We start from the raw sequence: 24,926 nt of genomic DNA on the forward strand, positions 1-24,926 counted from the left end.
AACACTATTAAGAAAAACCGCCTTTAGGAGGTGATAAAACTATGAACATGCTCCTCCTGCTCACTGTCCCAGAGGCAGGACTGGTGTCATCCTAAGAAAAGGGTGAATTTGACTCACTCTTGCTTACTCTCTTGCTTTTTATCACATAGTAAGAGAGCAAGAAGGCCCTGGATAGAGGCTAGCAACTTCATATCTAACTTCCCTGCCTCCAGAACTATAGGCCAATAAATTTGTTAGGCCAGGTACTGGTGGCTAAAGCTTATAGTCCTAGATACTGAGGAGGCTGAGATCTAATGATCAAGGTTCAAAGCCAATCCTGAGCAGAAAAATCCATGAGACTCTTAACTCAATTAACCAGAGAAAGCAGAAATTGAGGTTGTAGCTTCAGTGGTGGAACACCAGCCTTGTGCGAAAGAGCCCTCAAATGTAAGGCCCTGAGTTCAAGCCTCAGTTCCAGCAAAATAAATAAAGTCTGTTAGAAACTATCCAGTTGCAGGTGTTCTATTAGACCAGTACAAATGGACTAAGATATATGTTTACATGTTCACATTCTAAAATGCATTAGAAAACCATTTTTTACTTTTTTTTTTGCCAGTACTGGGGCTTGGACTCAGGGCCTGAGCACTGTACCTGGCTTCTTTTTTTTCTGCTCAAGGCTAAAACTCTACCACTTGAGTCATAGCCCCACTTCTGGCTTTTTCAATATATGTGGTGCTGAGAAATCAAACCTAAGGCTTCATGTATACAAGGCAGGTAATCCACCAGTAAGGCCATATTCCCAGCCCCCATTTCTTTTTACTTATTTTTAAACATTAGCACTTATAAATATAAAATGACTTCATTTAAAATAGTTCTTGTATCATAAAAGATATTGTACATATATTACCTTCAGACTGAAAATCTTTTAGTGATACTGTGAGAGGTTTATCCTTTCCTTGTTGGTTCTTTCTTTTATCTTTTTTATTTGTAGCTTTTGATTGAGTTGAAGCATTATCAGCATTTTCATACTCCTAAAAAAGAATTACCAACAATAATTAACTTTGGTTTATGAATTATAAAATCAACTCACCAGTAGATAATATATTTTTCAAGTTTTACTTTTAAAGAAGCAAGTTGGTTGGGAATGATGGGAGAGAACAATGGAAGGGGCGACATTAATCACCCACTGATCACCCATCATTTTATTTATAAACTGATTTAATTAAAGCCTCTTAATAAAACTACTTAAAGATACTAAGTAAGGAGATGCAAATAAAAACTTAAAACTCAATCCAGTCAAACTGTATAAAAATATCTATTAAAATGCTCAAGTTCTCACAACTTTAAGTATCAACTTTAATGTTTTACTTAAAACATTAAAATAAAAGTACACGTTAGTCTATAACCTCCCTCCCATGCTACCTCTTTCTTTCACAAACAAATTTAAAACCACAATCCCCAGTCAACTTTTATTCTCACTCTCCCGAAATCTGGATTTGTTTTCTGACACTAAAATTAAGATTAACTTCTTAACTGGCAAATTAAAATCTTTTTCCCCCCCAACCAACTCTTGGTTTATATTTTACATTTCTGACAACAACCAAATCTTTTTTGCTGGTTTTATTTCCCAGCTCTCTTCTTCAAAATGTAATGTAACTGCTGTGCTACAGAAATAGTTCAATGGTTGAGCACCACCCTAGCAAGTACTGGGCCTTAAATTCTAATCTCAATCCCGTCCTGCCCTCCTCCCCATATAGCTGCTGTCTACCAATATCTCACTTGTCATCTGTATTTCTTAGACATTATGATCATAGTTCTTCAATCTCAAAGTTTAAAGTTTCAACTTAGTTGGAATGGTCAACAAGCGCTTCCAGTACTATATGTATTTACCTTTCCATCCAACTATGGCTTCCCTGCCCAATTTTCTACTAAATTCCTTGTAGGCCACTATACAATTTTCAAATCCAGGACTTTCATATTATTATCATGAATCTCTTTGCCTATTCTTCATACTTTTTATATAAAAATTAGTTATTAAATCAGTTATTAGGTCTTGCTGAATTTACCATGAAGATTTCTAAAATCTATTCTCTTTTCCTTTTTTTTTGGGGGGGGGGGGTTATCGCCAGTCCTGGGCCTTGGACTCAGGGCCTGAGCACTGTCCCTGGCTTCTTTTTGCTCAAGGCTAGCACTCTGCCACTTGAGTCACAGCGCCACTTCTGGCCGTTTTCTATATATGTGGTGCTGGGGAATTGAACCCAGGGCTTCATGTATTCAAGGCAAGCACTCTTGCCACTAGGCCATATCCCCAGCCCATATTCTCTTTTCTTTATGCCTTCTGTCATTTTCTTTTGCTTGGTCATTGAAACAATATCTAATTTTAGTCTCTCAGATCATTGTCTATACTGATACTGTTATAACATGAATTTCTAAAAACCTAAAACCGATCAAAATAAAAAAAATAACCAATAGCTTTCTGTCAACAGATATAAAGACACAACCTTCTTAGCATAATACATGAGGTTCTTTATATCCTATCCTGTCTATATCTCCAGTAAGTCTAGGACGCAAAACTATGTGTTTCCAAATATGTTGTATTCTTTTACACACACATTTATATCTTGCATACTTGATACACTGTCTCTCAGAAAGGCTGCTCTTCTCTTTTTCACCTGTGAATTTTCAACAAAGCTAACAGCTTTTAGGAAATCTTTTCTCAAAACTCATCCTTATGAAAGGTTCTCAGAAGTCCTACTTTTCTTCTTAATTCCCACTATACTAAAAACTAGATATACATGTAACAGTATATACTAGAATCATATGAATATCACTCTCTACTAATCTAGGAGCTGAGAATACCTTTTTCTTTGTATTATGTGTCTATCACGTTTTCACTAGCAATTATTTGCTGAAGGTGTGGTAGAAGATTAAAAAAAACCAAACAGCTTCTTAAACTTATGGTATAAAAAAATCCTTAGCTCGGGGCTGGGAATATGGCCTAGTGGCAAGAGTGCTTGCTTCATATACATGAAGCCCTGGGTTCGATTCCCCAGCACCACATATATAGAAAACCGCCAGAAGTGGCGCTGTGGCTCAAGTGCCAGAGTGCTAGCCTTGAGCAAAAAGAAGCCAGGGACAGTGCTCAGGCCCTGAGTCCAAAGCCCAGGACTGGCAAAAAAAAAAAAAAAAAAAAATGCTTAGCTAAAATAATTACATTATTGGAATATTGAGTTAGAATCCATAGACAACATTAATGTAATCACATAAAGGGATTTCCTCCTTTTCTTAAGTCATTTTTGTCTATTAAAATCAATAGTGATGGACGTGGAATGTGGCTTAGTGGTAGAGTACCTAGCATACATGAAGTCCTGGGTTCAATTTCTCAGTACCACATAAACAAAAAGCCAGAAGTGGTTAAGCCCCAGGACTGGCAAAACAACAACAACAACAACAAAACAAACAACAACCACCACCAGGGCTGGGAATATGACCTAGTGGCAAGAGCGCTTGCCTCCTACACATGAAGCTCTCAGTTCGATTCCCCAGCACCACATATATGGAAAACGGCCAGGAGGGGCGCTGTGGCTCAGGTGGCAGAGTGCTAGCCTTGAGCGGGGAAGAAGCCAGGGACAGTGCTCAGGCCCTCAGTTCAAGGCCCAGGACTGGCCAAAAAAACAACAACAACAACCAATAGTGCTTTTCAGGTACTGGCTCTATAACTATAGCAAAAATTGTGTGCATGATTTTTTTTTTTTACCAACACCATCATCTTATTTTCGCTCTAAGAATATAGCTAACCCTTTTAGTTTTAGAATCTCAACATATATCTAACAACAAATCATTATGGCCTGATACTTGATATCCTATTAGATTAAAAAAAATCTTACTGAGAAACATAGGTGGACCTTTCAAGCACATCCTGAAAGTCTATTTAAATGAACTCATAATAAATCTGTATCCATTTTTGTAATTGCTTACTTTTTATTGAAATGGACATGTAACAGTAAAGATTATCATCGGTTTTGATTACTTGGAATAGCAGGAAACATATCTATTATACATATGTACTTCACTCTCAACTTTTAACCTTTTCTATTGAAAAGTAGAAAATCATCGGTGAATTTTAATTTTCCTTTCTTCCTAAAGACATTAATGTACAGTGAGAGGGCCAAAATAGCCTTAAACACAAAAGGGACCATCTATGACCATCCACTGAGTTATCACAAGTTGAATAAATTTGGTAAGCAAAATAAATAAATGTTAAAGATTACAATATCAAATAATATGAACACAATCAATGCTCAATTTAAATATATAACAATATCAACATTACTTTTTACTTTTATATTTCTAAGTTGTAAAATGTATTTCAATATACAGCTTGCTACAACAACTCAGTGATAAATGCTGAGCTTACAAGGCCAAAGCATCAGAAATGGCCTTTCACTTACTTAACTGCAGCAAAGACTTTCTTAATTGATGCCAGTGTACTAAAGTACTCACTTACTTTAGGAATCTGAATCCAATCCAGGGCCACATATATGCTAAACATATGCCCTACCACTGACCACATCCCCAGTACTCTTATATCTAGTTATTCTCCACGCTCATTTAAACTTTATATAAGCCATTGTGAATTTTACTCCCTTTCAATCATCTTAGGTGGAGAACTTCTAAAATTTCTGAATCATCAGACAAAAACATATTCCATTTTTCTCTCAAACAAGGAATTCTATTATGAAAAGTTCTTGACAATATTTTGTTACAACAATGAATTTCTACAATAAACCTGTTTTTCGGTGCTGCAGATCAAAGCCAAAACCTGACACATTCTAGTTAAGCACTCTACTAAAGCTATATTCTCAGTCCCAAAGGAAAATGTTCATGTAAAACTTAGGAAGATTAGTTCTAACTTGAACTACCTAAAAACTTTAAAAATATCTAAGCCAATAAACACACAAATACCTTTTTGTGCTCTTCATATTCTAATTTACTTAGCAACAATGCCTTCTCAAGATCTGCTTCAAACATTTCAGATGTCAGCTAAAAAAAAAAGGTTTCACAATACAGACAATATTACACCACAGTAGCAAAATAACCATGATGTGATAATATATACTGGAAAAGAAAACAAGTATGTTAAAAAATATCAGTTCTCCAAAATTATTTAACCATGCTATTAGTAGGGAACCCTGTATTTTTTTAGGATATTCCAAAGCTCAGGCTTATACTTTTTTTTTTTTTTTTTTTTTGGCCAGTCCTGGGCCTTGGACTCAGGGCCTGAGCACTGTCCCTGGCTTCTTCCCGCTCAAGGCTAGCACTCTGCCACTTGAGCCACAGCGCCGCTTCTGGCCGTTTTCTGTATATGTGGTGCTGGGGAATCGAACCTAGGGCCTCGTGTATCCGAGGCAGGCACTCTTGCCACTAGGCTATATCCCCAGCCCCTCTGGTCCTACTTTCTGATGGCTGTTTTTGAGGTAGTGGCATGATTCGCCTGTTAGGATTCTCAGTAGCAAGGATAACAGGTGTACAACCAACTATACCCAGCAGTTTGTAAGTTTATATTCATGTTTGATTGTAACTGTAGTTCTAAGTTTATATTGGTGTTTGATTCTAACTGTAGCAGTTTAGACTCAGCAAAAATGATGGAACCTTTACACTTGAGAGGCAAGGATTTTCTCTCTGAGCTGTATCACTTCCCATTACATTTACTTGTGATACTAAGCAATGAACATACTAGGGAAGTGTACTACCATTTGAGCCATTCCTGGGGTAGGGAGGGGAAGGGAAGACAGGCTCTTGTTGACTTGAACTCAAAACCCTTTTGCCTCTGCCACCAAAGAAAATGGGATAAGAGGGGTGTACCCCCATGACCAGCCAAATTTACTTTTGCATTATTAATACCAACTACTGTACAGGTAAGTAAATATAATTTAAATTTAAATTTTCAAAAACTAGCACCAGCTAGGTGCTGGTGGCTTACACCTATAATCCTAGCTATTCAGAAGGCTGCGATCTCAAGACTGCAGTCCAAAGCCAACTCAAGCAGAAAAGTCCATGAGAGCCTTATCTCCCTCCAATGAACTAGCAAGAAGCTGGAAGTGGAGGCTGGCTCAAATGGTAGAGTTCCAAGCCTTGAGTGAAAAAACTAAGCAAGAGCATGAGGCCCTGAATTTAAGCCCCAGTACCGGCATGCACACATGTATGCAGAGGTACACACGTATACATATAACCTTAGGGAAAAAAATAACTTCCTTCTGGTGTGTCAAAGAATAGTAAAAAAATGGTTTAGGTAGGGTAGAATGAGGTTCCGAACACTCCTTGAAATTTAGGGAGTTAGGCTGGGCACTGGTAGCTCATGCCTATAATCCTAGCTACTCAGGGGGCTGAGATCTGAGGACAGGGGTTTGAAGCCAACCAAGACAAGAAAGTCCATAAGATATTCATCTCCAGGTATTCACCATAAAGCTTAAAAGTGGAATTGTGCCTCAAGTAGTAGAGAGCTAGCCTTGAGCACATATGCTCAGAGACAGCACTCAAGACCTGAGTTCAAGCCCTGGGACCAACACACATACACATACACACACACACACACACACACACACACGCACACACATATGCGTTTGCAAGAAAATTAAGGGTTTAAATCCTAGCTACTGAGGAGGCTGAGATCTAGGGATTGCAGTTTGATGCCAGCCAGGATAAGAAGACCAGAAAACTCTGGATGGAAGTGGAGCTATGGAGAGTGGTATAGAGCACTAGCCTTGAGCAAAAGAGCTCAAGGACAGCACTCAGGTCCCAAGTTCAAGCCCCAGGACACACATGCACACACAAAATTAAGGATTTATTACTTATTACTGAGATTTTAATATTTCAGGGCTGGGGATATGGCCTAATGGCAAGAGTGCTTGCCTTGTATACATGAAGCCCTGGGTTCAATTCCCCAGCACCACATATATAGAAAACGGCCAGAAGGGGCACTGTGGCTCAAGTGGCAGAGTGCTAGCCTTGAGTAAAAAGAAGCCAGGGATAGTGCACAGGTGCTGAGTCCAAGGCCCAGGACTGGCCAAAAAAAAAGATTTAATATTTCTAGTATCTCATATATCCTGATATTCCACTAAACTACTGAACAAGAGAAAAGATTAAGAGGAATACTAACATGAGGAAGTTTTAAGATATAAACTAGAATGTTAGAAAAATGTGAATCCAAAATCAGTGTGTCTAGCTATGCCACTTGTTGTCAGACAGCAGTTAGACACCTAGACCAAAAACCAGCAGTGAAATTTGGGTACCAGTGGTTCACACCTACAATCCTAGCTTGAGGAGGCTGAGATATGAAGGATCATGGTTCAAAACCAGCTCAGGCAGAAAGTCTCCAAAACTACATCTTCAAAGTAAACAGCAAAAAGCCAAGTTGGCAGCATGGCTGAAGTGGTTGAGCTCACTTGAGCTCACTTGCTTAGCAAGTATTAGACCCTGAGTTCAAACCTTGGTACTGGCAAAAAAACCAGATATACATGTACATATATAGTGAATATAAAGAAAGCTATCTCATAACGACCTATCAAGTTTTGAAATACTCATTAAATACGAAATATAAAAAATGAAAGATCCAGGGGCTGGGGATATGGCCTAGTGGCAAGAGTGCTTGCCTCCTATTCATGAGGCCCTGGGTTCAATTCCCCAGCACCACATATACAGAAAATGGCCAGAAGTGGCGCTGTGGCTCAAGCGGCCGAGTGCTAGCCTTGAGCAAAAAGAAGCCAGGGACAGTGCTCAGACCCTGAGTCCAAGGCCCAGGACTGGCAAAAAAAAAAAAGAAAGATCCAAAGGAAAACAAGATTTTTTTTACTCTTACACAATAAAAGAACCATAGCATATGACTAGATGACAAGAAAAAGAAACATGAGTACAAATTCTCTAAACATACCTTAACTCTCTATCATATAACTGCTTTAAATATATTTGTCACTCTAATCAGTAGGTATATATAAATAACTAGACAGACTAGGACTCTAATTGGCCTTAAGCAATAAGATGTGAGTAAAATCATGATTTTCGGAACATACATAGTACTCCTTGACTTAGCCATTGTGTTACACCAACATTAAACTTATCAGAAGTTGAGAAACATCATAAGATGATATGCCTAATCTATTTACCTATTGAATGTAATAGCTTGTCCTAGCCTACACTGAACAGACTCTGAACACTTACATTATCCTAGAGTTGGACACAACCATGTTACACAAAGCTTATTTTATATGTTCTTTATAATAAACAATAGACTACCACACAGTGAACATTATAATGAAAAACAAAATGGCTTTTGTGGGTACATATGGGAATTTTTGTAGACAAAGACATTAAAAAAGAATAAGAAAACACAATATCCAAAAATGTCAGGCCACACTGTAGTAGTACACTGCAGCGTATCACTTTCCTCATTTGTGTTGATGATTGGGAGTTATGGCTCAGTGTGGTTACCCAACATTGCCAGAGACTATTATACCACAATCATACCTAGAAAAGATCAAAATTCAAAGTACAGGTTTTACTGACTACTTATTACATTGGCACTATTGTAAAGCAAAATAAAAATCATTAAGCCTAGCCATCATAATTCAGAGAGCAGTTGTATTTGTATTTGCAAAATGAAAGTTCCTTGTCATTTTCTTTTTACTTAAGGGAGAAGAAAGAAAAATGTGCCTGCAGAATTGAAGAACATAATGACGTGTCCGATATGGAGTATTCACAGCTTCTTTTCTTAGCCTCTTCATTGCCTTTCATTGCCCATCTAGTAATAAAACATTTATTTCAGAGTAGGGAGCTTGTTTCTGATGAGGGCCATTTAGACATTTATGAAATCATTACAGGCCATACAGAACTATTGATATAAGCAGACAGGCCTCAGGCAATGAACACAGAGCCTATATGCCTGTCCCTTCATGTACCAAATAATTTTTCAGACTTTATAGAGCATATGGGCCAGATAGTCCCCAGTCCTGTTAGCAAACCTACAGCAAACCCTCAGGCATACTCAGAGTTTGTAATTAGATTATAAAGAACTAATGAGAGAACCCTCTAGGACAGTAAATATTTTGTAACTAGATGTAAAAATACTAACTGTAGCTGGGCACTGGTGGCTCACGCCTATAATCCTAGCTACTAAGGAGGCTGAGATTCACAGATCACAGCTCAAAGCCAGCTCAGGCAGAAAAGTCCCTGAGAGACTCTTATCTCCAAATAACTACTCAAAAACTGGCATTGGCGCTGTGGCTCAAGTGGTAGAGCACCAGCCTTAAGCACAAAGAGGCTCAGGGACAGCACTCAGGCCCCAAGTTCAAGCTCCATAACCAACCAAAAACAAATAACAAAAAAAAAACCTTAATTGTATGCTTTAATAATACCCTAACAGTTTCATCTATTTAAATCTAAAATATCAAATGATAGGATAACCTTTATTTCTCAGGGGTGCCACAGAAGAACAACACAATTTTAAACGTTCTCAACACAAAGAAATGATATTTGCTGTAATATGCCAAAATACAATATTGCATATTATACACAAGCACTGAAATGTTGTACTATATCTGATAAATATGTAGAATTAGGCTATTTAAATATTATGTGTGTATATATATGTATATATGTATGGCATAGAACATCATTCTGAACACATCTAATACATGTACCCAATTGATTAACCATAATAGGAGTAATATGTGTGGTCTTCTAATTCAGTGATTTTTCTAAGTGTAAATTATCTTTTTCTAACTTGGAAAGCAGAATTGTTTCCCAAGAACTTTTATTATAACATCATGATTTTAAAGGCTGCCTACAAAAACTGTATACAGTGGCTATCCACACTAAAAATCACATTTAGTTCATCTCAACTAATGTATTTAAGTTTTATTTTGGAGGTGGTACTGAGTCTTGTGCTTGCTAAGCAGGCACTCTACAACTTGAGCAATACTACCAACCCTTTTTTAGTCTTTTTAGTGATGATTTTAGTTGCCTAAAATTTTGTATTATATCTCTAAGTAATAAAAATAGTTCAATGAAAAAAAAGAAAAGGAAAAAAATAGTTCAATGAGTTGTTGAAGGGTTAAAAATAGTTCTGAAAAAGAGCTGTAAATAATCTACCTTATAAAAATAAATTTTACTTAGGAATACAGTGAAATTAGAATATAAATTTGTCTGCTATGAAGTGATATCACATAAACAGGTGAAAATGAATATTATAAATAGAAGATTAAGATAATGAATATTTGAGATATCCATTTATTGAGTCATACAGCCAGTTGCTCCTAACCACCTACTATGAAATCTGATCAGACTACTGGCCTGGAGACATCACTACGTTTGTTTCATTTTCTAATAATGCCCAGTAACCTATAGAAGTCCTTTTGATGATATTTGTAACCCTACAACTCAGCACAGTGAATTGGTATGTGGACTATCATGTTTCCAGTAAATTGGTCTGGTGATCACATCAATCCACGCAATTCTGGTTAGACATCTGCTACTTTTTTTTTTTTTTTTTTTTTTTTGCCAGTCTTGGGACTCAGAGCCTGAGCACTGTCCCTGGTGGCTTTTGCTCAATGCTAGCACTCTACCTCTTGAGCCACCGCGCCACTTCTGGCCTTTTTCTATATATGTGATGCTGAGGAATCGAACCCAGGGCTTCATATATACGAGGCAAGCACTCTTGCCACTAGGCCATATCCCCAGCCCCTATAGAAGTCCTTTTAACACAAGTATGGAGTAATGTTTTCTAGAGTTGAAAACACTTGCTGACACCTGTAGTCACAGCTTCTCAAGAAGCAGCAATCAAGAGAATTGCTATTTGGGGCCAGACCAGGCAAAAAGAGATAACTTCATCTCAGTGAAACAAGCTGACTATGCTTGTTTTTATCCTAGCTAGACAGGAGACCATAGATAAAGATTAACCAAAGTCTGAGGCTGGCCTACCTAAAAAGCAAAAGGGGCTTATAAGTATGCCTCAAGTGGTAGAGCATGTATGTAGCAAGCACAAAGTTCTGAATTCCAACACCAATACCACCCTCCACAAAAATGGTCAAAAATAGTGTTCATTTGAAGCTGCATTGCTAAAGGACTTTATTATACCAATTGTGAAGTTAATGACAAGTATCATGCTTACAAAACTTGAACAAGCTATTAAGACTTCTATCAGATGAACTGGAGAATGCCATGTGAGAGAGAAATTGCTATTGTGTACACACTAGCAGACATTTCACTTAAGAGTGATACAAAATCAGAGTTCAAACCCTAGCACTGGCAAAAAAAAAGTACACTGCAATAAATATTAATGTATTATGAATAAAAAAGGTGAAACATATAGATATTTATTCAGTCAATAGCTACTGATGAACAATGACTCTTAATTTTGACTTAATATTAAATTAGTAAGTATTATAAATATAATAAAATCAAAACTATGGCCTATGTATCATTTTAAAAGTTGTTTTTTTTTTTTTGGCTAGTCCTGGGCCTTGGACTCAGGGCCTGAGCACTGTCCCTGGCTTCTTCCCGCTCAAGGCTAGCACTCCGCCACTTGAGCCACAGCGCCGCTTCTGGCCGTTTTCTGTATATGTGGTGCTGGGGAATCGAACCTAGGGCCTCGTGTATCCGAGGCAGGCACTCTTGCCACTAGGCCATATCCCCAGCCCCATTTTAAAAGTTTTACTGACATATAATTCTCATTTTGGGGGGATAGTACTAGAGTTTGAACTCAAGGCTTACTCAACTGATGATCCCTTAAAAGCCATACTTGCAGCCCTATTTTTTGCTAATTTGTTAATTGGAGATGGAGTTTTCAGAATTTTTCTGCCCAAGCTGACTTCAAGTTTTTTTGTTTTTTTTTGGCCAATCGTGGGCCTTGGACTCAGGGCCTGAGCACTGTCCCTGGCTTCTTCCCGCTCAAGGCTAGCACTCTGCCACTTGAGCCACAGCGCCGCTTCTGGCCGTTTTCTGTATATGTGGTGCTGGGGAATCGAACCTAGGGCCTCGTGTATCCGAGGCAGGCACTCTTGCCACTAGGCTATATCCCCAGCCCTGACTTCAAGTTTTGATCCTCCACATCTCAGCCTTCCATGTGCCACTGGAGCACAGCTATATATCATTACATATTATATATCACATGAAACACATTCAAATGTAAAACATACACTTCTTCTGATACACATATATCTATGGTAAAGATAAGGAATATATAACTATTTTTCTACAATGATGCATGACAGACACAATTTTATGGAAGAAAAAATGAATATTTCTTTTGTAATGGATGGTTATAGGGCTTAGAACTCAGGCACTGTCCCTAAACCCCTTGGTGCTCGAGGCTAGTACTCGACACTTGAGCCACAGAGCCATTTCTGGGTTTTTAGTGGTTAACTTGAGATAAGAGTTTCATGGGAACTTTTCTGCTTGGGCTGGCTTAGAACCGCAATTCTCAGATATCAGACTCCTGAGTAGTTAGGATTACAAGCATGAGCCACCAGTGCCTGGCTAAATGCAAAATGAGTATTTCTTGAGGGATACCAGCCATGAGAGAAAAGGCCAAGCAAGAACTTTGGGCTAACAGTCAAGCCCCAGTACTGGCACCAAAAAGTAAAGACAGGAAGAAGGAAAAGAAGGGAAGAAAGGGAGTGAGGCAGAGGGAGTAGATAGAGAGGGGTTGGAGAGGGAGAAGGGAAAACAAGAAAAAAGTATTTCTTCAAAGGCTTTTCCCTCTATTGTAATGGTAAGAATAGAACCCCAGACCAGATATAATCCTGAGATTATATCCCCAGCCCCAATTCTTGCCTTTCAAAGCAAAATTATCATTAAGTGTTTATAATAAGAAGACATTTTGGAATATTTAACCATATTCCTCTACTATCATATTACTCCATTTGTAAAATAGCAGAGGAACTAATAAGACAAAATATAGAAATAGGGTTGTAGCTCAAGATTGTGCTTAGCATACTGGACATTTTGGGTTCAATTCTCAGCACGTGCACAAACACACACGTGCGTGTGTGTGTGCACACACACACAAAGCCCACTTCTAACTTCTTTGAATTGCCAAAAACAATGTAAATAATCAATGTACAACCTGCTTTTTTAGATTACAAAATTGTACTGAATTGAATTAATTCAATACAAACTGCTCCTCAGAACAGTGGTGAAATGGATTTGAATACTCTTCCACCTGAAAAATTCATCAATTCACTGAGCAACAAAGTAGAGCAACTTTATTTACTTAGCTGTACCTGTTCATCTCTTTGTCTCCACTCTTGCCAGTTTTCTTCTCGTGACTCCTTCTGTGCTGGGTTTGACGATGAGAGCTCATGTTGAACGTTACAAATGGCATGAGAGGATTTTGGGGGAATTTTCTTAAAAGCAAGATTCCTGAGCTATAAAACATATTGAAAAATTCAGTTAATCAAATTAAGGATTTTTTAAAAATAATATTTTTGCTCACACACCCAAAATAAAGTTAGGTTTGAAGTTTTTCTTTATTTTTATTAATTTTGAGAACAGAATCTTACAATATTTCTCAGGTTATCCTTGAACACTTGGGCTCAAATGTAACTGTCCCGCTTTGATCTCATGAGTAGCTGACACTGTAAGTGTTCATCATTGTGCCCAGTTTGTTTCCATTTAAGACTTCCCTGTTTTAAACTCTTCTTTTCCTTCTTTTTTCTTCTCTTGCCCACTCTTCTTTCCCATCACCTTCTTTCCTTTTACCTCTTCTTCCTTTACCCATCTTTTCAACACCGCCCCCCCCCCTTCTCCCTTTCCTTCTCTCTTATCCTCCTCCCTCTTTTCCTTACCATTTCCACTTTATTCTTTTGGTTTTAGAAGGATAGAGTTTTTCTATGTAGCCTGGGCTAGTCTGAAATTCACAGTCCTCCTGCCTTAGCTTCTGACGACTGGGATTACATGGTGTATATCACCATTACCAGCCTATTTCAGACTTCTTAGAATGAAGAAACAAGTTTCTACAGTAAGCAAAGTAAGCCATTTTCAAAAATGTTCTCTATTACCTTTAACTTTACACATACATTTATTATGGACTAGGTACAATGAATATGTGGATGAACAAGATAGTTCCTATCATGGTGCTTATAGTAAAGCAGACAACATATTTATAATTGCTACCTCATTTGCTTCACTCTGTTGCTGTTCCTTCTTTTTCCTTCTTTTCTCTCTTTTTTTCTCATTTGTAGTTGATTTGTTTCCCAGAGTTTGAGACTTTCCAGTATTACGACCTTTGCCTTTTCCAGGCTCAGAATCGGAACCACTGCCACTGTCCACTTGTAACAGGGCAAAACGAGAGGCAGTTGTAAGAACAGAGCTAATGACTGCTGAAGCCATAGTAGAGTATTAAAATACTTCTATTAAGTCCTGTAGGAGAAAAATAAGGAGACATATAAGTAGACATGCTTAGCAGAAATAGCTTCAAGAACTACCATACCATATATGTAACATTTTTCTCCCCGGTGGTACTGGAGATTGAACTCAGGGCCTCATGCTTACCACTAAGCTAACAGTCCTTTGCTTTTTGTTTTAAAACTTTTCTATCTTTAAATGATTATACAGGGGGTTATAATTCAACATTTATGTGTACAGTGAATCTTTATCAGCATCCCTTCTTCCATCGTTCTCCCTATGTCACCTGCTCTTTCCTCCACCAGAGTTTGCTTTTTAGATAGGGTTTCATGCCTTAGACCACAATCCTGTGTCCACCTTCCAAGTACTTGGGATTACAGGCATGCATCACTACACCCCGCTTATAAAGCCTATTTCTCCTGATATCAGATATAATAATATTTGGATTCATACTCTAAGTCCCATTGGCAATATTTATAACTTAACAATATAAAATTGTTCAAAAAAAGTGATACTGATTTTTCAGTTAACTACTGTAAATCTATTATCAATGTTTTTCTATATATGCTTTTACTCTTCTTTAAATACTTCTGTATTATATACAGACTTATGGGAAACACCCTAAATCAATATGGAGAAATGTCATTTTTCATTGAACACAAAAAGACCCTTAGGTTACAACACGTTTACCCCCTTAACTTCCAAGAAAAAATTTAAAAGTAGATAGACTGTGAATTAACAACTGACAGCAAAATGTAAGTTTCAGTTTCTTCAACAAAAATTCTTCAAAATCACTTTAGGTTTCAGTTCACTAGTCCATGTGCCTAGTATGATTCCAAGCATATTACCAGAGGTAATAGTATCCTGACTTTTGTATAACTAATTCCTTTGCTAATCTTACACAGCTGTTCAACTGTTGGGACTATAAATTGCAAGTGGTAGCACCATTATTGTTCACAAATACTCTTTTGTCCCTCCCTGAAGAAGTATATATCACTCTCAGATGAATGAAGGCATGACCATATGACATACCTTGTCCAATGATACACAACTTTTAAAAGCTTTCAAAGTCAGAGGTTCACCATGTTCACCATTCTCTGCTTCTGTGATTGTGAAAGAACATGTTAAGATAGGAGTCTAGGGGCTGGGAATATGGCCTAGTGGCAAGAGTGCTTGCCTCATATACATGAAGCCCTGGGTTCAATTCCCCAGCACCATATATATATATATAGAAAATGGCCAGAAGTGGCGCTGTGGCTCTAGTGGCAGAGTGCTAGCCTTGAGCAAAAAGAAGCCAGGGACAGTGCTCAGGCCCTGAGTCCAAGGCCCAGGACTGGCAAAAAAAAAAAGGAAAAAGATAGGAGTCTACATTAGGCCTATCTGAGAGAAGTCTGAAATTACAATGAACAAAAGTACTTTACTAATCCATACAGCTTGAGCAAGAAAGAAATATTTTTTTAAGCTGCTGGGATTTGTCAGGTTGTTATTAAAGTATAACTTGGATTTATTGTGACATATTTTGCACAATTTTTTTTCACTGTAGGAAACTGATTTTCCAAATTATATATTTTATATTTAGGTTGTCATGAATGTGTTAAATGTCTGTTCTAAAACATCTCTCCAAAGGTCACAAAATTTTTCTTTCAGTTGTTTAAGGTAGAGTTTCCTTAACAATATGTCCTCAAAGTTTCTTTCAGGTCTTCAGCAACCAGGAAAAACTCTGGAGAAGTCACTGCCTCTAGTCTAGCCACCTTCAGATGGAAGGAACCTCCACTACTAGTATTTATCCATGAGCAGCTCCTGCACATGCTGCTCTGAAGCTTTGACAGGGAAGTGCTCCACACGTAGGAATACACTGCTACCATAACCGCAGGGCCACAGGACAGAGAACTGTTAGGGAAATTCATGTTCCAGATACCCAAAAGAGCAAGGCACACAGTACAGAGAGAACAGAATGTCAAGAGGATCCCAAAAATCTCCTGATTAAGGTTCCAAGCCATGACCTTAAATTTCTATTAGTATTTCCCCCCATTTCAGCAATATGCCCTTTTGGTAGCAAAAAATCTAGCTGCAAAATAATTGCTAAGATAACAAATATACTTTCTACCAGTTAGACCTTAATCATTATTTTGAAATGCTTGAAGTCAGAAAATCCAATTGAATTACATTTTTTTTTTTTGGCCAGTTCTGGGGCTTGGGCTCAGGGCCTGAGCACTGTCCCTGGCTTCTTTTTGCTCAAGGCTAGCACTCTGCCACTTGAGCCACAGCGCCCCTTCTGGCCATTTTCTGTATATGTGGTGCTGGGGAATCGAACCCAGGGCCTCATGTATACGAGGCAAGCGCTCTTGCCACTAGGCCATATCCCAGCCCCTGAATTACATTTTTGATAAAGAGCTTTTAGGACCGTGTGTGCACAGTGTGCGCACGCGCCAGAACTAGGCTTGGACTTAGGGCCTGGATGCTGTCCTTAAGCTTTCTGCTGGATCAAGGCTGGTTCTACCACTTGAGAGCCACACTGCCACTTTTTTTGGTGGTTAATTGGAAATAAGAGTCTGACAAACTTTCCTGCCTGGGCTGGCTTCGAAGCACAATCCTCAGATCTCAACCTTCTGAGTTCTGGGAAGAATTTCAACTGTTAAAAATTGCAGAATGTGGGGCTGGGGATATGGCCTAGTGGCAAGAGTGCTTGCCTCGTATACATGGGGCCCTGGGTTCAATTCCCCAGCACCACATATACAGAAAATGGCCAGAAGTGGCGCTGTGGCTCAAGTGGCAGAGTGCTAACTTTGAGCAAAAAGAAGCCAGGGACAGTGCTCAGGCCCTGAGTCCAAGGCCCAGGACTGGCAAAAAAAAAAAAAAAAAAAAAAATTGCTGAATGCTTAGACAACAAAAATGGTTTGTTGCTATTACCTACTCATACAAACGAAGTTTTAAGACACACTTAATATGAAGAAATCATCAAGTCTACATCAGAACTGGTATTTCATAGGCAGACTTGTTACTTAAAATTTATATACAAAGAATGAAGTATAACTTTCTCATTAGAAATACTGAAAAGGACTTTGAAGTTTTATATGAACATTTAGTGTCTGTCCTTACATTGTTTTATCTTTACCATATACTACTTTTAAAATGTAATACATTTCTTTCCATTCAGGTTTTTTTTGTTTTGTTTTGTTTTTGGTGGTGGTGGTGTGTGTGTGTCATGGGACTTGAACTTAGAGCCTGAGTACTGTCCCTGAGCTCTTTTACTTTCAGCCATACTGCCACTTCAGGTTTTCTGGTGGTTAACTGGAGATAAAAGAGTTCCATTGACTTTCCTGCCCAGGCTGGCTTTGAACTGTAATCCTCAGAACTCAGCCTCCTGAGGAGTACACAGGTGTGAGCCACCAGTACCATTTCTATATATCTATAATCAAACCCAATTTATTACTTACCATGAATTCCTATTTCATCTGTAAAATAGGTCCACTGAGTTATGAAATCTCAATAAAATATATGTAAAATGCTAACTGCAGTAAGCAGTACAGCATAAGCAGACCAAAATAACCATCAATGAGGATTTTATTATTTGATTGAAATGGGTCTTGGATGAGTTAAATGTTCATAAATGTCTAAAACATCCTAAGCGGCATAGGATCTGCCACAAGCTATTTAGAATATTACTAAATATGTCTGATTCTATTGTAAAAAAATGTTTTGAAACCCAAACCACCATCTGACCCATCTAGAAACTAAAAGCTTTAATCTTTGACATAAAAGAAAAAAAGTTTTAGGCATTAAACCATAAACAGTCAGACAATACCAAGAATTAAAGACTTAAAGATTACATGTAACATACTGCAGAATGAAAACATCAAATCTACTTGAAACACAAGAATTACTGTTGAGACTATGTCATAAACAATAAGCACGTGAGCATACAAGAGCTGATGAAGTTTCCGGAATGAATTAAAAAATATTTTTAAAAGTTTTTATGTATAATAAATACTGTTAGCTGAGAAATTAACCAATGATAAACCAATGAGACTGAGGATATAGCTCCATGAGAGCTATTATATGTAGGGTCCTGGATTCAATTCCTAGCACCATAAAAATAAGCCATCAAAAGACGAAAGAACCAGCACCATAAAAATAAACAATCAAAAGACAAAAATACCAGGAAGATTGTACCATCTCAAAGTATTTTAACTCGCAAAGACAGAATAAAAAGAGGGAAATGGTCACCTATAATGACCCCTTATTTGATCTAGAAATCATTGGTAAGAAAAAAAAAGGACAGTGGCACTTGTTTACATTATACTCTACTTGTTGGTAACTATTAAAGACAAAAATCTCTACTGAGGTGTAAAGCTGAAGGACAGGAGACAAGACCATTAAAAAGGGCTAAATCTGAACTGCACACTGAACTTTGTACCTAAAAAGCCATACATACTATGTTAATCTACATACTATGTTAAAAAAAATTAACCAAGCCAGGCAACGTGCCTAATACCTATAAACTCAGTTACTCAGGAGGTGAAGAAAAAGAGGATTGCAGTTTAAGGCCAGGCAGAAAGTCAGCAAGACCCAAATTCAATCAATAAGCTGGGTATGGTGACATGTACCTATGATCCCAGCTACCTGAGATGTTTGGAAGAGGATTTCAGTCTGACACTGGCATTAAGACAAAAAGAGGACAGCCTCTCTGAAAAATGACTAAAACAGGGGACATGGCTCAGGTGGAAGAGCATCTGCCTACCTACTACTGGCTCTGAGTTCAAATGCCAGTATTAAGAAGAAAAAAAATAACCTTAACACTAAGCTATACTCTCTAAAGTGATAGAGAAATATAAATATTACAAAATGTAGTGTAATAATGTAGAAATAATCAGAGACTTGTAAATATGTTATACACTTACAAGCCAAAAATGCATATGTTTCTTTTCTACAATTTTCTGTTTCCCCAAGCATCCTACAATGACCATATTACTTACTTCTATCAGGTAAAAACCTCATTTTGAAAGGCAAAATTATCATCTATTCTCAATTTGAAAAAGTTAAGCATAATCAATGAAATATTGATTTTTCTGCCTCCAACAAAATTTAGGAAAGACAACTACAGGCAGTAGTAAATCCTTTATGTAATAATGTAGAAGTCAAATGACCGAGAGCAACTGTCAAAGAATATGTTGTATGCTCCTAAGAAAACATTACGTTTATTAGTTTTTTTACATGTATTAATGTTTAAGAATTTAAAGAAATAGTCACACAATAAGAACTCATTTGAACCTTTTTTTTTTTTTTTTTTTGCCAGTCCTGGGCCTTGGACTCAGGGCCTGAGCACTGTCCCTGGCTTCTTCCCGCTCAAGGCTAGCACTCTGCCACTTGAGCCACAGCGCCGCTTCTGGCCGTTTTTCTGCATATGTGGTGCTGGGGAATCGAACCTAGGGCCTCGTGTATCCGAGGCAGGCACTCTTGCCACTAGGCTATATCCCCAGCCCCCGTGAACCTTTTTTTAACCTTGAAAGACATCGGATTTTTGAAAATACTATTTTATGCCAGGCATGGTGGCTCATTCATGTAATCCCAGCAACTTGAGAGGAAGAGATCGTAGAGATCTGGGTTCAAGGTCAACCCAAGCAAAGAGTTAGAAAGACCTCCAACTCAAGAAATAAGCTAGGCATGGTGGTGCACTCCTGTGATCTCAGATGCAAGAGATGACTTAGGTAAGAGACTCCTGGTCAGGCTGGGAATGTGGCTTAGTGGTAGAGTTCTTGCCTAGCATGCATGAAGCCCTGGGTTCAATTCCTCAGTACCACATAAACAGAAAAAGCCATAAGTGGCGCTGTGGCTCAAGTGGTAGAGCGCTAAAGTTGAGCAAAAGAAGCTCAGGGACAGTGCCCAGGCACAGAGTTCAAGCCCCGAAAAACAAAAAGGAGACTCTTGGTCAAGGCCAGCCAGGGAGAAAATTGTGACATCCTGTCAAAAAAATAACCTAAAGAAAAAAAGATTGGAAGTGTGCCTCAAGTGGCAGAGCACCTGATGCAAGAACCACTGCCCTCCAAATAATAACAAATAAATAATTAAAAATAGTATAAAAGGACTTAGTTAGGATATTTCTTTGGTCTACTGTCCTGAACTTCTGCATCTTCAATCCAGTCCTATATAAGTGGTATGAGGATAAATAGCATCTAATACAGTTCCTTTCCTTCTGTTTTTCCTTTCTTTCAAACACACTTGGTCTTTAAATTTTAGATACTTAATCTGTTCATTTATACATACTCAGAAGATATAGTTAAAGCATACAATGTAATAAAAGATCTTTACTAAACTACTTAGTCTAAATTTGGTGCCTCAAGTATATTAAGCAGACACATACATATTACTAAAATACTACATAAGTCATGTTTCTGGTCAAGAAATATAACAATTATTTTGCATTTTCCCTTTCAGTGTTGGGGGGTATAACTTGGTGGGAACATTTGCTGAACATGCACAATGCTCTAGATTTTATTCCCAGCTCCACAAAAACAAAAAAAGTCAACATTTTCTAAAAAGCAAAATTTCAAAACTAATGTAAAAAGTACAAGGAAAAAAACTGTAGATTACCTTTATAATCACAATAAAAATTCTAAAAATAATAAAAGAAATTAATTTTTAAAAAGAAAAATTTCAGGTGATATTTCAAAGAAACACATTAAAAACTTGTAATTACAAATATGCAGCCAATTCATTATGTAGCTTTTATTATTCTATTGTATTTTATATTAATGACTATCATTGTAAAAACTATTGATTTCTGTATACTTGCTACTGCAGTATGTTAAAAGCTTAATGAAATCAGACCTTTCAGATTTATATGTACTCCAGTACTCCAGAAAAACCAACTGGAATTGTTCCTGTTTTTACAATGCCCTTCACCTTCCACTAGACTTCCATTCACTTCTGAAAACCCTGATCCTTTGCTAGTCATTTCTATGAATCACTGTTTGAGCTGAATTTAATTATCTCTCTTCTGTAAAAAATATTTCCACAATTTGTATTTAATTACTTCTATTATTGAATGAGCTCTATTAACATTATCTCTTTATTATTGTGCTTGATCCCTAGAGTTCTCATTTCAAGATGATGAACAGGGCTTCTTTCTATACCTCACAAAATACTTCAGGACTTGACACATAAAGATAAATTTATCAAAGATAGTGGTGGTTTAGACATGTTGATATTCTCCAAGTACACAGCTACCTATGCACTGAATATATATTTTAGGAGGAGAAAAACAAAAATGTAAAGTATACCACAGATTAATCTCTATTCCCATATTACCAACATAGATTAAAAATAATGATTACCAGTTCAAAGGTGTTTTAACCTAAATGCCATTCTACCAACCGTCAACATGGCTACTTTTGTTTAGATAGCAAATTTATGTATGTATTATGAAATTTATGTATGGATTTTAAAGTACTGCTTTAGGCTAAGGGCATTGGCACATGCTGGTAATCCCAGTGACCTGGGAGGCAGAGGCAGGAGAGATCTGGGCTAGCACAGGAGAAAGTATAAAGGGCTTCTCTCAAGTGGTAGAGCACTTGTTAAGCAAGCAAGGCCCTATATTCAATCTCTATTGCCACAAAAAGGAAAAAAAAGATTGACTTAAAAGAGTAAGGGTGCATGGCATATTTAAACTGATGGTTTCTAAAAAGGAATGGACTATACAGGAGGATTTCTAATTGATTGGTTCTCTTGGTCTCTTTCAAAGACCACCACCATCATGGCTTCCTCTCCCCTTGATTACCTCACTGGAGTCAGGATAGATCTCAATCAAGGGGACCACAATAATAAATATATATTAGCCTAGAAAAAGAGAGGTACAATGTAATTTCTAATTAGTTTAGTACTGGATCTCACTACAAAGCCTAGACTAGCCTTGAATTCTCTATGTGGTCCAGGATGACCTCAAACTCAAAATCCTGTTCTAAAATTGTTCTAGCCTTCAAATAACACAACTGACCAGTATCTCTTACTGTTTTCTTTAAAAATTAAGGTTCTAGCCAGGTGCTTTTGGCTCTTGCCTGTAATCCTAGCTACTCAAGAGGACTGTGGTTTGAAGCCAGCCTGGGCAGTAAAGCCTGTGATATTCCTATCTCCAATTAACCACCTGGAAGTTGGAAAGTGCTAGCAGTGACAGTGGGACATGGGACAGTGCCCATGCCCTGAGTTCAAGCCCAAGGAACAGCACAAAAAACAACATACACACACAAACTCACCAAAAAAACAACTAAGGATCACAACTTGCAGTGTCAAGCATATACTAAAACTTTACTTGCAATATATTCACTGAAAACAATGTAAACTTAATGGTATACCCCATCTCCATTTTTCCACATATTACTTCTCTAATCTGTAGCTCCTTATTTCTGTAGGCGGAAAAAGCTAAACAAAATTAACAAACAGGTACTAACAGAGGACTAAAGGGTTCTCTCATGAATAAAAGAAATTAATTTTCAATTGCATACAACTGTCTTTTACTTTGTAGTGCTAGAAGCTACTAGATTAGTATTACATAGGTAATCGGCCTTTGGTGACAAGATGATCTCAAGAATATCTCAAGGCAGAGACTTATAATCCTAGCTACTCACAGGAATCAAAGTTTGAAGGTAGTTCTAGCAGGAAAGGCTATCCAGGAGACTCTATCTCCAAAATAACCAACAAAAAGTGAATGGGGCTGGAAGAGTGGCTCAGGTTGTGCAAGGCCAGCCATGGAAGGCTCAGTCCCTCCTATAGGAAATAACAAAAACTGTTTTCATTCAATACAATTTGGCTACTTACCAATTTTAGTGGCAGAAGTTTGTTGAGAAAAAAATAATTTCCATAACTTTAAAATGCAGTATTTTGTCATAATGTTTCTGAAATATTTGTATGTATACAAGTCAAAGTTATTAACACAATGATTCTGGTTACAATCACAAGCACTTCCTATAAAACTGACCTTAATGGTGTAGGAAAAATAAAAAATAGCCCAGCGCCAGTGTCTCGTGCCTATGTACTTAGAAGGCTGAGATCTGAGGATCGTAGTTCAAAATGCCAGCCCAGGGGAAACATGTTTGTTTCTGAGACTCCGATCTCGGAAAAGCTGGAAGCGGGGCTGTAGCTCAAGTGGTTAGAACACTAGCCTTGAGCGAAAAAGCTAAGGAACAGTACCCAGGCCCTGAATTCAAGCCCCGGCGCGCGCGCTCACGCGCGCACACACACACATACACACACGTGAAATATATATATGAAATATGTCTATACATATCCACACGTATGTATGTCTACTAAGCACATTAGCCTCTACTCCGCTGAAAAAACACCTGAAGCTTTTTTTTTTTTTTTTTAAGAATGGGGAGGCATTACTGTCCTATATTTTAAAACACCCTATACGCTGGAGATAGCGACAGTTTAAAAGACCGGTCCGATTTAACAGCAGCCTGGCAGCCCGGCGTGCGCCTTAGGCGAGGCGGCTGGGTCCCTCAGCAGCGTCCCGGCGCATACCTCATTTAGGAACCAACGCCAAACCTCACCCTCCGGCTGCTGTCGAGGCTCTGCCCAAACTTCTCAGTAAAGTAGCTGGAGAACGGCCGGGGGCCGCGGTGCCCCACTCCGCGGGCGGAGAAGCGCCCTCGCCACCTGCAAGGCAGCAAACAACGCGTCAGAAATTCCCGGCGCTCTAGAAATTTCCAAGCGCCCGACGGTGGCGGAGGCGGCGCTGGCACCTGTCACCAGGCGTCCGCCCCCCCACCCCACGGGGTCTCGGGAAGCGTCCGGGCCCGAGGTCGGGGCGCAGGTCCCTCCCCACCGCCCCCAGAGGCTGCGGCCCTTTCTGAGGAGCCGCTCCGGCCGGCCGAGGCCGTCGCCTCAGGCCGAGCGGCCGCCATCCGAGGTCCGGGGGGCGGCGGGGAGCAGGACTGAGTGGCCGCGGCCAGGCTGAGGGCCGCGAGAGCCGAGCCCCCGTGAGATGGGCCCGCCTCCGGGACTCACCGGGCCTCCCGGCCGCGGGCTCGGCCCTTCTCAGCGCTCCGTCTCCCCCGCCGCCGCTGCCGGGCGCTGCACTGGGCGTTGGGACGGGTCTGGGTCAAGGGTCGGGGTGGGGGCGGGGCGGGGCAGGCTCTCGCGGGCCGGGGGGCGCGCGGCGGGTCGCGGGCGGGCAGCGGGCACTAACGGGCCGGAGCGCCGGACGGCGGTGAGCGCGGCCGCGGGCTGCGGCGAGGGGCGGGGAGCGAGCGGTGGGCGGGAGGCCGCCGGCGGGGGCGGCGGCGGCGAGAGATGGGGCGGGGCCGAGGGCGGGGCTTGATGCCGCCGCCGCCGCGCGCGCGCGCGACGGGGAGGTTTGTTTATTTTTCCGGTGGGTTTTGACGCTGGCGCTTGGGAGAGGTCCGCGGGTGACGTGAGCGCCCCGACCTGGGGCGGCGGGGGTGGGGGGGTGCGGAGGAGGGAGAGGACCAGAACCACCTGCCGAAGAAGAGGAGCTACGGGGGCCGGGCAGGGTCCAAACGTTTCACGTAGGCGACTGCGAGGCGGGCCTG

The 24,926-nt window shown here is 39.4% G+C and overlaps 1 protein-coding gene across 3 annotated transcripts in view; it reads right to left on the minus strand.

The window, feature by feature from the left end:
- Positions 1–24,580, minus strand: part of Gkap1 (G kinase anchoring protein 1) — a 48,214-nt gene extending 23,634 nt beyond the window's left edge. The window contains exons 1-6 of one of the 3 annotated variants that reach the window (XM_048331305.1): positions 24,563–24,580; positions 23,896–24,030; positions 14,149–14,394; positions 13,257–13,400; positions 4,945–5,022; positions 887–1,010 (exon numbers count right to left, since the gene is read on the minus strand). In XM_048331305.1, coding sequence (XP_048187262.1) covers positions 887–1,010; positions 4,945–5,022; positions 13,257–13,400; positions 14,149–14,364 — 562 coding nt within the window. In that variant the 5' untranslated portion in view covers positions 14,365–14,394; positions 23,896–24,030; positions 24,563–24,580. Of the gene's footprint in view, positions 1–886; positions 1,011–4,944; positions 5,023–13,256; positions 13,401–14,148; positions 14,395–23,895; positions 24,031–24,381; positions 24,489–24,562 lie in introns of those variants that run through there. The other 2 variants (XM_048331303.1, XM_048331307.1) reach the window with 2 other exon arrangements.
- Positions 24,581–24,926: the final 346 nt, after the last annotated feature.

The sequence above is a fragment of the Perognathus longimembris genome, chromosome 1 (assembly GCF_023159225.1).
Source record: "Perognathus longimembris pacificus isolate PPM17 chromosome 1, ASM2315922v1, whole genome shotgun sequence".
Taxonomy (NCBI): Eukaryota; Metazoa; Chordata; class Mammalia; order Rodentia; family Heteromyidae; genus Perognathus; species Perognathus longimembris.